At 60.2% G+C, this 14628-nt stretch overlaps 1 protein-coding gene across 1 annotated transcript; it reads left to right on the top strand.

Moving 5' to 3' along the window:
* Positions 1 to 61: 61 nt before the first annotated feature.
* Positions 62 to 4867, top strand: LSM7 (LSM7 homolog, U6 small nuclear RNA and mRNA degradation associated). The gene is made up of 4 exons (XM_082651418.1): positions 62 to 108; positions 229 to 319; positions 3068 to 3139; positions 4601 to 4867. Exons 1-4 carry the CDS (start codon positions 103 to 105, stop codon positions 4741 to 4743), a joined length of 312 nt encoding a protein of 103 aa, XP_082507544.1. The 5' UTR covers positions 62 to 102; the 3' UTR covers positions 4744 to 4867.
* The last annotated feature ends 9761 nt before the right edge of the window (positions 4868 to 14628 follow it).

Raw genomic sequence — 14628 nt, 5'->3', positions numbered from 1 at the left:
GCACCGCGCCACGCAGGCGCCCTGCGTCCGCCGCGCATGCGCGCAGGGCAGGGTACAAAGGGCGCCGCGGCGGCTCCTGCGCCCAGCGACGCGGCCGGCAAGATGGCGGTGAGCGTGCGGCGAGGCTGGCGGGGTTGGCGCCGCTGGCGGGGTTGGCGGGGCTGGCGGGGCTGGCGGGGCGGAGTCCGGCTGCGCTCCCCGCCTCACAGAGCTCTGTTGTCCCTGCAGGACAAAGAGAAGAAAAAGAAGGAGAGCATCTTGGATCTATCCAAGTACATCGACAAGACGATCCGAGTGAAGTTCCAGGGAGGCCGAGAAGGTGAGGTCCCTCCGCCCGCCCCCTCCACGGTCCACGAGGAGTAACGGGCGGCGGTACCGATAACGGATGCCTGGGCTGCGCTTTAAGCGCTAGGCTTGGACAACTCGTGCTGGCCCGACGGCGCCGGCAGGTAGGAACGGTTACACCCCTTTTGCAGGTGGGGAAACTGAGGCACGCAAAGGGTCCCCAACCTCACCGGAAGCTACAGTGGCTGGGATTCACGGCTCTGCTTCCTGTGGGTCCTGCCTCACTCAGGCGACTGTCCCAGCTCCTCACGGGTCGTCCTGCACCTGAGGGTTTCTCAGGCTCGGCGCTGCTCACGTTGGGGCCGCATTTTTCTCCGTTGGAGGCCGTCCTGCTCCCACCCACTCGGTGCCAGGAGCCGCCTAGTCGTGACGTCCCAGACATGGCCTAGTGTCCCCTGGGCGGCAGAATTGCCGCAGTTGCGAACTACGGCCCTATGGTCAGTTTCCACCAAGCTGCCTTAAGGGTTTGTTTAAAACAAATCTCGTCTCCTTGTTCACGGTTGTTCCAGGGTAACACGATGAACGTTTTGTACCTGAGTAATGCAGGGAGCTCTCGACTGCTCTGGGAAGCTTTCCCTGACCCCCACGCCTCCACCCCAGGTCAGGCCCCTGTTGTTATAAGTTCCTGGTAGCACTTGTCACAGTTTGCGGCTTTATGCTGTCACTGTGAGGCTTTAACTCTGAATTTGCTGTTGGAGTATGGTGCGAAGACGGCAGGAAGGATGCTGCAGGGTTATGCAGGGAGCCCTGCCCATGGCACAGCCCCAGCTCACTGGCTATGGGACTTTGGGCAAGTTGCTCCCCTCTCTGAGCCTCAGTCTCATTTGTCAGAGGTTATTAACTCCACTTACTTCAGTAGTGGCACTGAGATTAAAGTGTTTAAAGCAGGTAACGTGTTTTTCTTTTTTAAAAAAATAAATTTATTTATTTATTTGTTTATTTTTTGGCTGCACTGGGTCTTCGTTGCTGCACACGGGCTTTCTCTAGCTGCAGGGGCTGCTCTTCGTTGCCGTGCGTGGGCTTCTCATTGTGGTAGCTTCTCTTGTGGATCATGGGCTCTAGGCACACGGGCTTCAGTAGCTGTGGTGCACGTGCTCAGTAGTTGTGGCTTGCGGGCTCTTGAGCGCAGGCTCAGTAGTTGTGGCGCACAGGCTTAGTTGCTCCATGGCATGTGGCATCTTCCTGGACCAGGGCTCAAACCCGTGTCCCCTGTATTGGCAGGTGGATTCTTAACCACTGCACCACCAGGGAAGCCACAGGTAACGTGTTTAACAGGGTTCCTGACACTTGGTGAGAGCCGGTCAACATTTTACTTATTCAGCTGCTTCTGAACGTCAGTTTCTTTATTTTGTAAGACAGTGATCCAGACCTCTCCTTCCCTGAGATGTGGATGACTGGGCAGCCTCAGAGGGCTAAAAACACAGCGCCTGCCCGTCTAGGTACCCAATGCAGTGAGGATTGGAATCTTAACAAACACTTGGCACCGTGCTGGCTCTGGGATGTATGAAGAGATGGGGCTCTTGCTTCTCAAGGCGCTAGTGTTCGTTTTCTACTCTTAAACAACATACGTTTTTATCTCACAGCGCCTGTGGTTCCAGACTCTGGGTGCCTCAGGCTCAGGTCTCTGATGAGGTTGCAGTAAAGGAGTGTCTCTGAGAGCCTGTCATCTCAGGCCCAGGGTCCTCTTCCAAGCCTGGGGTCCCCGTTTTCTGCCAAGAGTTGGCCAGGGACCCCCTGGGCTCCTAGAGGCTGCTCACCGCCCCTGCCATGGACTCTGTCTACAGCACTGCACTTCACGTCTTCAAGACCAACAGGAAAATCTCATTTTTGAAATTTCTTTTTTCAGAAAGGGCCCATCCCTTTAACGGCTCACCTATCAGGTCAGGCCCGCCCAGCATAGCCTCTCTTTAGATGTACTGAAAGTCTACCGACTCATGGACGTTAATGAGATCCACGAAGCTGTCTGAGCTATTGCAGCCTGAGCACAGACTGACGTCCCATCGTGGGTCCCGTCCCACACTGGGGTTTTGGGGAGGGGGAAACGCTGGCTCTGTCTGAGCGTCCTGCCCGCCTGCTGCAGCGCCCCTGTCCTGGTGAGGAGGGCAGACCCGCGGGTGCAGGCTCGCTGCCCGGCTGGGGCCAAGTGCCTGCACGTGTTACTGGATTTGTCACTCTCCGTAACCCCGTTAGGTGGGTGCCTTCACGGTCTTTGTTCTGCAGGGGAGGGTAAGCAGGAGAGGAAGAGGGCCAGGGCGTCGCCCTCAGGCGGGGCTGGTGGACCTGTTCTGTAGGACACCACACAGGAAATATTTTCAGCTGCGCCGGCCAGATGGTCTCTTGTCGTGGCTACTCCACTCTGCCATTGCAGCAGGAAAGAAGCCACAGGCGACATTGAACAAATGAGCATGGCCGGGTGCCAGTTAAACTGTTTACAAAACAGGCGCAGGCGGACTTTGCCGACTGTGTTGTGGTGGCGATGGTTTTGGGGTCCGCTGTCACTGCTCCCCATCCGGGAGCCCTTCCCTTGCTTCCCCCGTGGTCTCCCATCTGTCCCGTCCCTGGAGAGGCTGCTCCCACACCTGCATCCGGCTGGGGAGGCCCCTCAGCGGCGGGGGCACCCCAATCTCACGTGCTGACACCCGGGCACAGCTCGCATCTGCCCAGGATGACCGTTGATCTTACGCCTGTCTGTCTCTCTTCTCTTCTCGGTGATTCCGACAAGCCAGTGGAATCCTGAAAGGGTTTGACCCGCTGCTCAACCTCGTGCTGGATGGCACCATCGAGTACATGAGAGGTGAGTGCAGCCCGTGGGGCTCGGAGGCGTCCTCACTGGGCCTTCCTTACTGTTTGTTCCAAAGCTGCTCTGCCGCCGCCCAACCGCTGTGTGAACGTGGTGCCTTGTGGATCACGTGGCTGACAGATGTGTCGGATCTCCCGCGGTCCCGGCGAGGCTCAGTAGACCATCGTCTCAGGACTTGGTATTTTCCGGATCCAGTCCTCACAACACTGAGCCCCCGCTGGGGCTGAGGCGTGCCCAGCGGGGCTAGAAAGATGCTGCGCCCGCCGTGAGAGAGCCGGCTGCCCTGTGGCTCGTCCTGCCCCCTTATCTCCTGCTGTCCCTGTGTGTTAACCCCCGGCTGCTGACGGAGGGCCCCCTCCCCGTTATTCCCTGTCCCCCCAGGTCCCCAGACCCTTCGCATGGTGGTCAGGCCAGCCCTTGGCCATCAGCCAGCAAGTTCTCCAGCTCAGCCTGACCGTAGCATGAAGGGGACCGCAAGGCCTAGGAGAGAGGGGGTGTCTTTTCTGGGAACTGTCGATGTTGAGACACACGTTAGTCTAATGAAGAGTTAATGGAGCCACACAGAAGTGTCAAAGGGCCCCCAGGGAGAGGCCCTCTTTGTGGGGAAGCGACCCCGTGGGGCCTCTTGCTTTGCCCTCGTCTTCCCTCTCCGCACTGAGTCTGCCCAGAGTCCCCCCCGCTGGGATCCTGGCCTGGCCTCCTTGGGCGGATGACTTTCTGGAAAAGGACAGCCTCACCTCGTGGGGCTGCAGGGAAAAGCAAGGGAGCTGGGGTGTGCCACGCGCTTAGACGGGCCCGGGCGGAAGAGCCCTGGAGGCAGGGCTGCTGTTCCTGCGCCAGAGGCCGCTCCCACCTGGGCCCGGGCTCACTCCTTAGCTGAGTCTGCGCCCTCTTCTCACCCCCAGAACGGCCCTGGGACAGAGGCCCTGACGCATGCACACGGTTCCGGGAGGGAGGGGCAGGCTTGGCCAGCGGTCATCCTGCAGGGTCTGGGAGTGGGGAGCCACACCCCAAGTCGGGCCTCCCCAACTCGCCATCGTGCAGTAACAGTAATGGAGGCCTCGCCGCCGTGACCTCAGGAGAGCTTTCCTCGGCGTGCCATCACTTCCCCGGGTCCCTCGCCCCACTGTGAACAGCCCGTTGGCACGGGGGTGAATGGTGGCCCCGCAGGGCTTCCGAGATTCTGCAGATGGGGTTTTTCTCTGCCGCCCATCTGAGAACTCGGTCTCCGCTGTCCCCCGGGCTGTGTCCTCATTGTAGAAGGAGGACAGGCTGCACGCGGCTATTTCCAGAGCTCTTCCTGAGCCTCGTGGTCCGTCTCGGGGAGAGGCTGCCAGCTGGCTTGGGAGTGGGGCCCTTCGCCTGCCCTCCCCACCCCCCCACCGCGGGCCCATCTCCGGTCCTCCTGGGCCTCTGAGCCCGCACCGCCTCATCGCCGCCCCTCTTCTTCTGCAGACCCTGACGACCAGTACAAGCTCACGGAGGACACCCGGCAGCTGGGCCTGGTGGTGTGCAGGGGCACCTCCGTGGTGCTCATCTGCCCGCAGGACGGCATGGAAGCCATCCCCAACCCCTTCATCCAGCAGCAAGACGCCTAGCGGCCGGGGCCGCCCCTCCCCCAGGACTCGGGCCACCCGTAGGAACGGAACTTTCCTTTTTGTATTGCTTATGTTTTTGTTTTCTTTATAAAATTGCAAACCTCAAGTGTCCAGGAGCCCTGGACTCTGGCTTTCAGCCTTGGTGTTCTGGCAAGACCTGGGCCCCAGGGATGCGGTCCATCCAGCAGAGTTTGTGCGCCGTCTGGGGTCCAGGCCCAGGGCTGGGGGGCTCGGAGGTGACTGAGCGTGCATGGTCCAGGTGAGGGCACGGGATGTGGAGGCCGGAGCCTTTGCAGAGCCCCCCTGGGGCCACAGCCCATGCAGACCCCCCAGCCAGCCTTCTCAGCGGCAGGCCCTGTCACTTAAGTGCCTCTGTACGCCGGCCCGAGTGGTCCCCCAAAGCCGGGTCCTTCTGTGTCACATCCCCGCAGAGCCGTGACCTCACAAAGAACAAACTGGATGGAGCCTTGCTGTCCGCCCGGTCCCACGACCTCCTAGCCCAACCTGCTTCCCGCCTCAGCTCAGAGGACAAGCCCACCCCTGCCCCTCAGCTGGCGACTCCGTGGGCCATGATCCTGAACGTCCCCATGCCCGCCCTCAGGAAGCAGGGCTTTCTCCTGGCCCCATTTCCTAAACCCAGTGTCCTCGTTAGGACCCTACCTCCACAGCACCGTCTGCTGAGAGCAGGCATGTGTGTGCTATTTGTAGGAGTGCTGGGCATGTGAGGACGAGCGGGGCCAGGAGTGAGTGGGAGTTGTCCTGGCGGGAACTGTAGACCAGGGCCCCTCCACCAACGGCTGGCGACACACAGGAACCCACCGCACAAGGGGACCCGGCTGGATGGCCCCCATGCTACCTGTCCGTCGTTTACACCAGATAAACTGAAAGCAGCTGGCTTATCGCGGGGATCTGAGCTCTGCTGTGGCCCTGCTGCCGGGGATTAGTCGTGGGGCCGCGTCGCCAAGCCCCGTGTGCTCATCCCTCCCGGCCCGCTTCCCTGCCAGCTGGCGGCCCTGCCTCATGCAGCTCCCTCATCAGAGGCCTCAGCCCCAGCAGCTGGGCAGCGGGGCGCCTGGGCTAGCTGGGGTCACAGCCCCGGGGGAGGCTGTGCCAGAGAACATCCAACCCGCCGCGTCCTGCTCTTGGGGGCAATTCCCGTGCCCACTCAACAGCCGGGGGACTGCGACTCCGGCGGGGGGGGGGGGGCACACGGTGGAGGGACCGAGAACCTGGGCACCAGTGCCTCTGTTCTCTCCACACACCCAGCCTGCCCTATCTGAGGCTGAGACACAAAGGCTGAGACCCAGATCTTGGGGTCAGAAGGCCCAGGGGTCCGGACCCCAGGGTGGGGTGGGGTGAGGGAGCAGTGAGGGCTGGAGGCTAATCAGACCTCGTTAGAGCCCCGGGGCAGCCAGGGGCCAGGACAGATGGACAAGGACACCTGGCTTTCCAGCTCCCAGCGTTGGTTGCACAGAAAGCAGGGCTTGTCTCGGGAGCCTCTCTGCTCCATCATTACAGCCCTCAAAGGCTTCAGACCGCTCTCCACCCACCCCTCACCTCCCAGCCGATGAGCGCAAAAGTTCTCTGTGACCACAAAGTCAGGGGCCCCAATCTCCTTCTACCACTTGCTGTGTGGCTGAGGGTGAGTGTCCCAACCTCTCTGAGGTCCCATTCCTTCTCTCTTAAGCTCAGAAAAAGTCATCCAGTATCCACTCTGTGGCCGGGCACTGGGCTGCTGTTGGACGGGGAGTTGGTTAAGAGCACAGATCTTTGTGTTCAAGTCTGAGGCTGAGAACAAGATGCTCCGGGGGCCCAAGAGAGGGAGACCCTGACCTCCTGGGGGCTCAGGCAGAACTCCCCAGAAAGGGGGGTAAGATGAGCTTGTTCCACTGAACCGTATCCACCCTACAGAGTCACTATGACCTCGTTTGTAAAAGACCGTAAATAACCTAGCTGCCCATCACTGGGGGATCTGCTGGAGAAACTCAGGTTCCTCTGGCCAAATACCAATACAAAGCAACTTTTTGCAGAGAGGTAGATACATCTCTTTGTGCAGCCACTAATTCCCTGCAGCTTCCCTCGCAGGAGGGGGAGTCTGTTTCTCCACCCTTCGGAATCTGGGGACTTGGTTTAATGGTAAGAATACGGCAGGAGTGACGTGGCATTCAGAGCTTAGTTTGCCAAGAAGCCCTGCGGCTCCTACCTTTGTCCTCTTGGAACACTGCCCACAGGTGGCCGTGTGTCTGAGGCCTCCTGAGTTAGCCCAGGTGACACTGAGCCCAGCAGAAGAACTTTGCTGCCAACCCACAGAATCATGAGGAATAATAAATTTTTATGCCCCTACGTTGGGGGATGTTTGTTACGCAGTGACAGGTCACTGAGACTTGCTGACATACAAGTGTAGCATGTGCGTGGTGTAACACCATTTCTTTAAGATGATGCTTATTAAGAAGATCTTATGTTTCTATGATTTTAAATATATTGAGAAGGATCTAGAAAGATCCTGCTGACCCAGGATTGAAGATGGTGATGAAAGGGGGATGTTAGCCTATCCTTAACATTTTAATATTTCATGAAGAGAAATTTAATATTTTACAGAGTGTTATATTGAAATTTTAATATTTTACAAGGAGCCTGAGAAAGAGAAGGCCAGAGGCAGATAGGGAGACGCAGGGCAAGACTGAGGGAGACTAGGAAAGGCAGACAGAGGCGGAGGCTAGAGAAGGAAGAGGGAGAAAAGAGCCGGTGACACTGATCCCGCCCCCTCTGCCCCCTGGCCCCCGTATAAATCCCTGGCATCCCCGGCCGGCCAGCCCGCCAGCCAGCCCACCATGCCGTCCGGAGGCTCCCCGCTGACCCCGGCCCAGTTCCCACCCTTTCAGCTCCCTGCCCACGGTCAGCGCGGGCCTTGGAACACCGGGGCGGGGCTGCGGCCATCGGACGGCGGGGAGGGCCGGTCCTGCTCCACGTGCCCATGGTCACCACAGCCCACAGCTTCCAGGCGCTGTCTGCCAAGGCCCCGCTCCGGGAGACGTCGCCAGAGGCCCCGGCAGGCCCCACCTTGAGCCCAGACCAGGATCCCACCCCACGGCAGATTCCAGAGTCTTCTGAAGGCGGACGGGATCTTGACATTGCTGACGGTCAGCCCTGCACCTCCCCACAGCTGCCTTGTCCCCAGAACAGCTTCAGCAACAGGCTGGGCTGACGTACACCTTCTGGTTCACTCAGCCCCCCACCCCAAACCCTTTCCTTATCCCCATCCCCAGATGAGGATGCTAAGGCCCAGAGAGACTGAGCAACGTGTACTGGGTCACACAGCCGGGATCCTAACTCAGGGGGCGAGCTGCCCCCCACATCCCTCCTGTGCTCTGAAAGCTGTCTCGTGGGTGAGAAACAGGCCCAAAGCTAGGTGGGTGGGAAGCAAACAGGGGAAGGAACCGCCTGCCCACCTGGCCCCAGGAGCTGGGAGGAAACAGCTTCCCCCGTTCTCACGGCCAGGTCTGGTCCTGCCACCCACAGACCTGGGGAGCCCTCATCTCCACCCTGGAGCACCAGTGATGCCGCAGAGCCCTGCAGCCCCCCATGGCTGGCCAGTGAGGCAGGAGAGGAATCCAGTTCCGCCTGGACTCAGACGTGGATGTGGATGTAAAAGGAAGAAGCTTTTGTTGACTTTGCAAATGGGGTGGGGGGGGGAGGGGTCTTGGATCCCTGGGGCTGTTGGATTGTGACGCCCCGGGGGTCTGGCCCTCCTGCTTCTCGCTTCCTCCCCAGCTCCAAGCCCGAAGCCCTCACTGTCCGCAGGAATAGTGCCTCCCACCCCGCCCCATCCGCTCCATCAGACCGAGAGCTTCTTGGCTCTGATGTGCAATATATGTCCTCCGCTGAAAAGCGCATGTCTTTTCATGCTCTCTGCCTGTGTTCAGGGCCCAGGTCAGCTCCTTGACCCACCCCGTCCCGTCCCCAAGCCATGCTGACTGGAGCCTGCAGGGGTCAGGACTCACCCAGGAATGAAGAGCCCAGAGGGAAAACAACATTCCTGGCTGAGGGGGCTGACCAGGAGCCTGGGATCCAGGCGGATATGCCTTTGGGCCCCACCCTGTCGCTAATTCCTGAGTTCTCCTTCCCCACCTCTGCGCCGCCCCCGCCCCCGCCCGTCTCCCCCAAAGCACCAGATCCACACCCACTGCGTGTCTTAGAGGAACCCCAAATTAATGTGCCCCAAGCTGATGCTCCCCATTCCGCCTGCCACCTCCCCAGCCTTCCTCATCCCAGGATCCATCTCCACAAGTCCCCCGCTTGCCCAGGCCCCAAACCTTGGGGTCACCCTTGACACCGCCCCCCCCCCCGCCCGCCCCATGCATCCCATCCGTCAGCAAGTACTGACAACTCTACTTCAGAACTTATCCCGAAGCTTTGAAGGGACAAATAGCACCAATCCAACCTCGGACACCAGAGGAGGAAGGAATATTCCCCACCTGTTATATGAGGGCAGTGTAAGCAAAACCTGTCAAAAACATTGCAGAAAAAGAAAACCACAGACCAACATCCCTCACGAATACAGATGCAAGGACCCCTCACCAAACATCACCAGATTGGATCCAAAGGATTGCACATCGTGACCACCAGGTGGTCATGGCCAGGAACGCAAGGTGGGTTTAACACTGGAAAATCCATCTATGTGATTCACCACATCGACAGAATAAAGGAGGAAAAAACCCATGACCATGTCATAGCTGCAGAAGAGGCATCTGACAAAGTTCAACACCCATTCAGGTTAAAATCGTGGCAACTAGAAATAGAAGGGGATTTCCTCAACCTGATAAAGGGCATCTGTGAAAAAACTGACAGCTAACATCACCGTAAACGGTGAAAAAACGAACGCTTTCCCCATAAGACCTGGCCAGGCTGGCAAGACAAGGACGCCCACGGTCACCTTGGACATTGTACTTGAGAGCCTGAACAGTGAGATAGGACAGGAAAACCAAATCAACGGTGAGTGTTGGGAAAGAAAAACTAAGATGGGCCCTATTTGCAAAATCGGAAGCTGCTGCAAGGTTTACTTGCTGAATGACAATTACCTGCTGAAAGTACCTGCTGTGATTCAGGCCCCAGCACCCCTCAGCTGGATCAAAATGGTACCTGCCCCAAGGCTGGAGCACTGTGGGGTCCCCGGGCTGAGGCCAGATTGGTCAATTTGTCAGTTCAACCAAAAGAGAGCGGGGTTTTGGTGAGCTCCATGGGGTGCACGTAGGGAGGCCCCGAGGGCACTGTTTCTCCGGTCGTACCAGGGACCTACACTTATTTGGGACTCTGGGACTTGCCGACTAGGGCCTGCCTTGCACAAGAGGCTAGTGTCAGTTCGAGGCCCCCCACTTGACCACACAGAATGGCTGCAGAGGCCCCAACGCCACGTCTGGGCATGTGGGCTTTGCCCACACCGGGCCCTTTGCCGGCAGGCCTCTCCCACCCTCTGGGACCCTCAGAGCTTGTCCTGTGATGTTTGCCTTACAGTCTGGCTTTGGGCCCCTTTTTGTGGCGGGAGCCGCATTTGGGGACCAGCATCCCCATGCACAGCCCGGGAAAATGCTGACTCAGTAAATAACACCAGCTAACCAACCACTCAAGGCTGTTTACCGTGGATGGGGCAGACAGACTTGTGAATCATACAGTCCTGTGTCATCCTCCCAACAGCCTCGAGGGACTGCTTGCTATGATTCCCACATTACACATGAGGTTCCTGGGGCTCAGAGAGCTTAGGTCATTAGTCAAGGTCATCCTGAGGGGACCCGGCACAGCCCCAGGGGCCTGGAGCCCAAGGCCTCAATCCCTCTGCTCTCTGGCCTGCCAGAAATCCAGGACTCTGCTCCCGTTACAGAGGGAAAGCCACTTGTCTGAAGCCACACCTGAGGCTCCCAGGCCATGTGACCCCTCCCTCCCCTGGCCCCGACCGCCAGTCCTGCACATCTCGCCAGAGAACGAAGGAGAGAAGAGCTTTTAATTTTAGAAATAGTTACTGCCACCTAAGGGTTCCTGCTGGCTTTCCCAGGCATGAGGACGCAGAACGGGGAGAGCCATGGCCCTGCGACACTCCCACCCAGAGGGACACACGGGGGCTACGGAAGCCCCCTGGGCTGGCAGCCACCTCCAGGCCCCCTGCCCCTGCCACAGCTCCCCCATCTGGAGCCACCCTCTCCTCCCTGGGGGTCTGTCTCCACGGCAACATCCCCATCACAGGTGGTCGTAACCTTGGCAACCAGGTACCGCTGCCCCACCACCTGGGAGGCTGGGATCCCTGGACGCATCCCCTTCCCATGTCCCCCTCAGCCCCCACGGCAGCATCCCACTGGGGATGCTGGGCCGGGAGAGGCCACCCAGAAGCTGAGCCCACCTCCCTCCCCTTGCTAAATGCAACAGAACCGCAATGACGATGTGTACATTCTAGCCGGTTGCTGAGGACCTACTGTGTGCTCCTGGGCTCCCTCTTGGCACAGAGAGCAGGTTGATGCTGACCATGGACAGAGAGAAGACAGTGGTTTCAGGCAGCCGTAGATGCTTCCCTACTCAGACCCCCAGAACCTCCACCTCCGGGGCCAAAACCTACAGCCCTCAACGTCACTGGACTATTGGTTCATTCAGCCAGTCCTTACTGGACGCCGACTCCGTGTCTGCTGGAGCTGCGGCCGAGAAGAAGGCAGGGCCCACGATAAACAGGATAAATCAGTAAATTACACAGTGTCTTAACTGGAGAGAGTGCCGAGGAGGCAGAGAGGGGACAGAAGGAGGCAAAGGGTGGAGCCATGAGTCAGGAAGGGGTGAGCCAGGCTGATGGCTGGGGGAAGGCACTGCAGGCAGAGGGGACAGCTGTTCAAAGGTCCTGAAGCAGGCAGTGTCCGAGACCTCATCCTGCCCTTCAGCCAGGCTTCCTTCCGGAGCAATGAATGCAAGCTGGGCAGAGCCACTGAGCGCCCTGGTGTCCCCCTGTGGACGCTGAGGACAGTGATGTCCCCCTCCATCATTGAGTGGGGTCTCTGCAGCCCTAGAAAACAGGTACTGTTTGGGTCCCCACTTTACAGATGTGGAAACTGAGGCTGCAGGGGAGTGTCCCACAGTTCCACAGGCAGGAAGTAGGTTCGAACCCTGACCACTGCATTGGTTACCCCCTTCTCCCTGCAGGACTCATCTCAAGCACCCTCTCCTTGGAAAAGCGTCTCTGACCCCCAGCCTAGCCTGGGTACTGGGTATCATCTGCTGAGTTTTCCGCCACCCCCTGTTGTGATAGTCTCACAAAATCTGCTCCCCCAGGCCCATGGCGAGCCCTCCCCCCCGGCCACGTCTCCTCCCTCCGGCCCGGCGCTTGACCTGGTACACAGACCTACTGGCACACAGTAGGAAAGTGCTTGCTTTCCTAGAGCCCTGGGTGGCAGGTATCAGAGCCTCATTTTACAGAGGGAGACAGAAGCTCAGAGCTGGGAAGCGACTGCCCTGAGGTCACACAGCCTCTGCAGCAGTGACTCCTCTATGCGGGCGCTGGGCTGTCCGCGGGGATGGGGAACCACAAGGGAGGGGAGCCCACGTCCTCCTCCTGGAACTCTGTTGGCCAGGAAAGGGATCTGCCCCCTTGTCTCATGGGGACCTGGCCTATGGCCTCCTGGGATGCGGTTTCCGGGCCTCCGGCCAACACGACAGTCTGGGAATGGAGCCTGCTCGAATCACAGTTGGCTGAGCTGATGCCAGGCCACCATGGAAGCAGCTGGGAGGGCGCAGCGGGCAGGGAAGGCTGGTGGGGGTGGGATCATGAGAGGTTACACGCCTAGCCCCCTGGGCAGCCAGGCCCACCTTGAGCTCCTCTCTTGGGACAAATGGTATCTCTGAGCCTCAACTTGCTGATCTGTGAAATGGGAATAATAAGTGTCCGCCTGTAACCATGACCCTGCAGCAAGCACAAGAGGGCCCGTGTTTGGAACGGAGCCCAGCATAGAGTAAGTGCTCAGTAATCTCGCTAATTAATCGTGTATTAGCATGACGGTGGGGGGGGGAGGGTGCCCCCACCCCGTCCTCTGCCCCTGCACCTCCCACACTGCAGTAATGTCCTGCCTCTCACCCTGGACTCCACAGCGTGAGCTCCCTAAACAGGGCCGATGCTGGGCAGGCTCTGTCCTGGCGGGGTCAGGACACTCCACTCCTGATTCCATTTCTGCCCTGGCTTGCACAATATCCCAACCTGGGAGTCAGGGTAGGGACACTTCACCCCAACCTTTAGTGATTCTAGGACATCTGCTCCAACAAGATGCCTTTCATCAGATGAGGCAGGCCTCCCTCCTAACTTGAGGTTCCCAAGCTTGGGGGTGCCCACGGCTCCCCAAACCACCACAGTAAAAGTAAAAGGGTCATTCTTTCCACAAACATCCATTGAGCACAGCATTGAGCTGCAGCATAAACAAGCGATTACAAACTGGCCAACAAAGGATGCAGAGGAAGGCATTCCAGGCTGAGGGAACAGCGAAGGCCAAGGCCCTGAGACTGGCAGGAGCCTGGCATGTTTGAAAAGGGGCAAGGGGGCCTCACTGGGAAGGAGTGAGGCGGCCGGCGGGAGGAAGGCATGGGTAGGGAAGATCCAGAAACACACACCGAGTTTAGCCATGAATCTGAGGGCAACAGGGAGCCGTAGTTGGTTCTAGAGGCCAGTGGTTAAGCATCCTCCGGGGCCCACGTGAGGAATGGGCCTGGAGCGCTGGCCGAATCGGAAGAGGCTGGGGCAGGTATCCAGGTGCCGGGTGGCGGAGGCCTGGAGTGGGGTCAGCGAGGAGAGGCCAGATCCCAGAGGGTCACAGATGGGGAGCCCTGCGTTCCCTGCACCGCAGCCTCTGCAGGCCCACCAAAGCCATGGCCACAGAGGTGGCCCTCACTCGCGCCACCGCCTCGGGTGCGCACCGAGCGGCAGGCGCTCCCGGGTCCTGGACTCCCTGCCCTTCCCCCGCCCGCCGCCCTGGCGCCAAGTCCCGGCACCTGCGCGCACGTGTCCTCGCGCCCCGCAGCCCCGCACACCTGCCTGCGGTCGGGTCACCGCGCACCCCAGCCGACGGGCCGCGCGCACGTCCGAGCGCAGTCCCACGCACCCCCGCACCGCGCGCCGTGGAGGGCGGCGGCGGGCACGCGCCGGCGGCGGCGCGCACGGTGGACCCGGGAGGTGGCGGCTGCTCTTGTCGGCTCCGGGCGGCCCCCGCGCCGCAGCCCGCGCCCTGTCCGCGGCGGAGCCGCCCAGGTGAGTGGCCGCGCCGGACCCCGAGACCCCGCTGCGCCTGCCCTCCGCAGCCCGCCCCCCCGAGCCCCCACCCTCGCCCGGGGACCACTCTCACTGAGCGCCCCTTCCGGGCTCATCGCTCCTCGCCAGGCCCCCAGCGCTCCCCCTGGAAACTTTGGGGGGCCACTCCCCATGCTGGGGTCCCCCGTTCCTCCCCTGGGGCGCCGAGGAGCAGGGAGGCAGATGGGCTTCTCTCTGGGGCAGTGGGTACGCCTGGGGGGATGCGCCCCCTTCCATGAGGGGAAGGAAGGGGGACTGGCTGGGTCTGGGGGTGGACGACGGTCGGGATGGTAGCGTCAGCCCCAAGCCTTCCTGCCCTCCCCTCCAGCGGGGTCTGGTCCAGCCTAGGGGGTGCCGAGCTGCTAGGAAGGAGAAGGAAGCGTTTGGGGTCCACACCAGGACCTGCTGCATGCCTGGGGCTGGGGACAGCTCAGCTGGGTGGGAGGGATTTGGGAGCACAGAGCCGAGCCCCTTGCACTGAGGGCCTGTGTCCAAGCAGCAGCAAGGATGGGGTCGGGGGAGCTTCTCTCCATCCCGTGAGGTTGGGCATAGGTGCCCCCCAGGGCCTCTGGGGCCAGGCCTGG

The sequence above is a fragment of the Grampus griseus genome, assembly GCF_964374135.1.
Source record: "Grampus griseus genome assembly, chromosome: 3".
NCBI classification, from domain to species: domain Eukaryota; kingdom Metazoa; phylum Chordata; class Mammalia; order Artiodactyla; family Delphinidae; genus Grampus; species Grampus griseus.
This window is presented reverse-complemented; position numbering and strand designations above follow the sequence as displayed.

What these genes read in the sequence shown, in the direction of transcription:
- LSM7 (XM_082651418.1), top strand. An exon ending in GTTCCAGGGAGGCCGAGAAG is followed by an intron (nt 320 to 3,067) that starts GTGAGGTCCCTC and finishes GATTCCGACAAG; the next exon opens with CCAGTGGAATCCTGAAAGGG. An exon ending in CACCATCGAGTACATGAGAG is followed by an intron (nt 3,140 to 4,600) that starts GTGAGTGCAGCC and finishes CTTCTTCTGCAG; the next exon opens with ACCCTGACGACCAGTACAAG.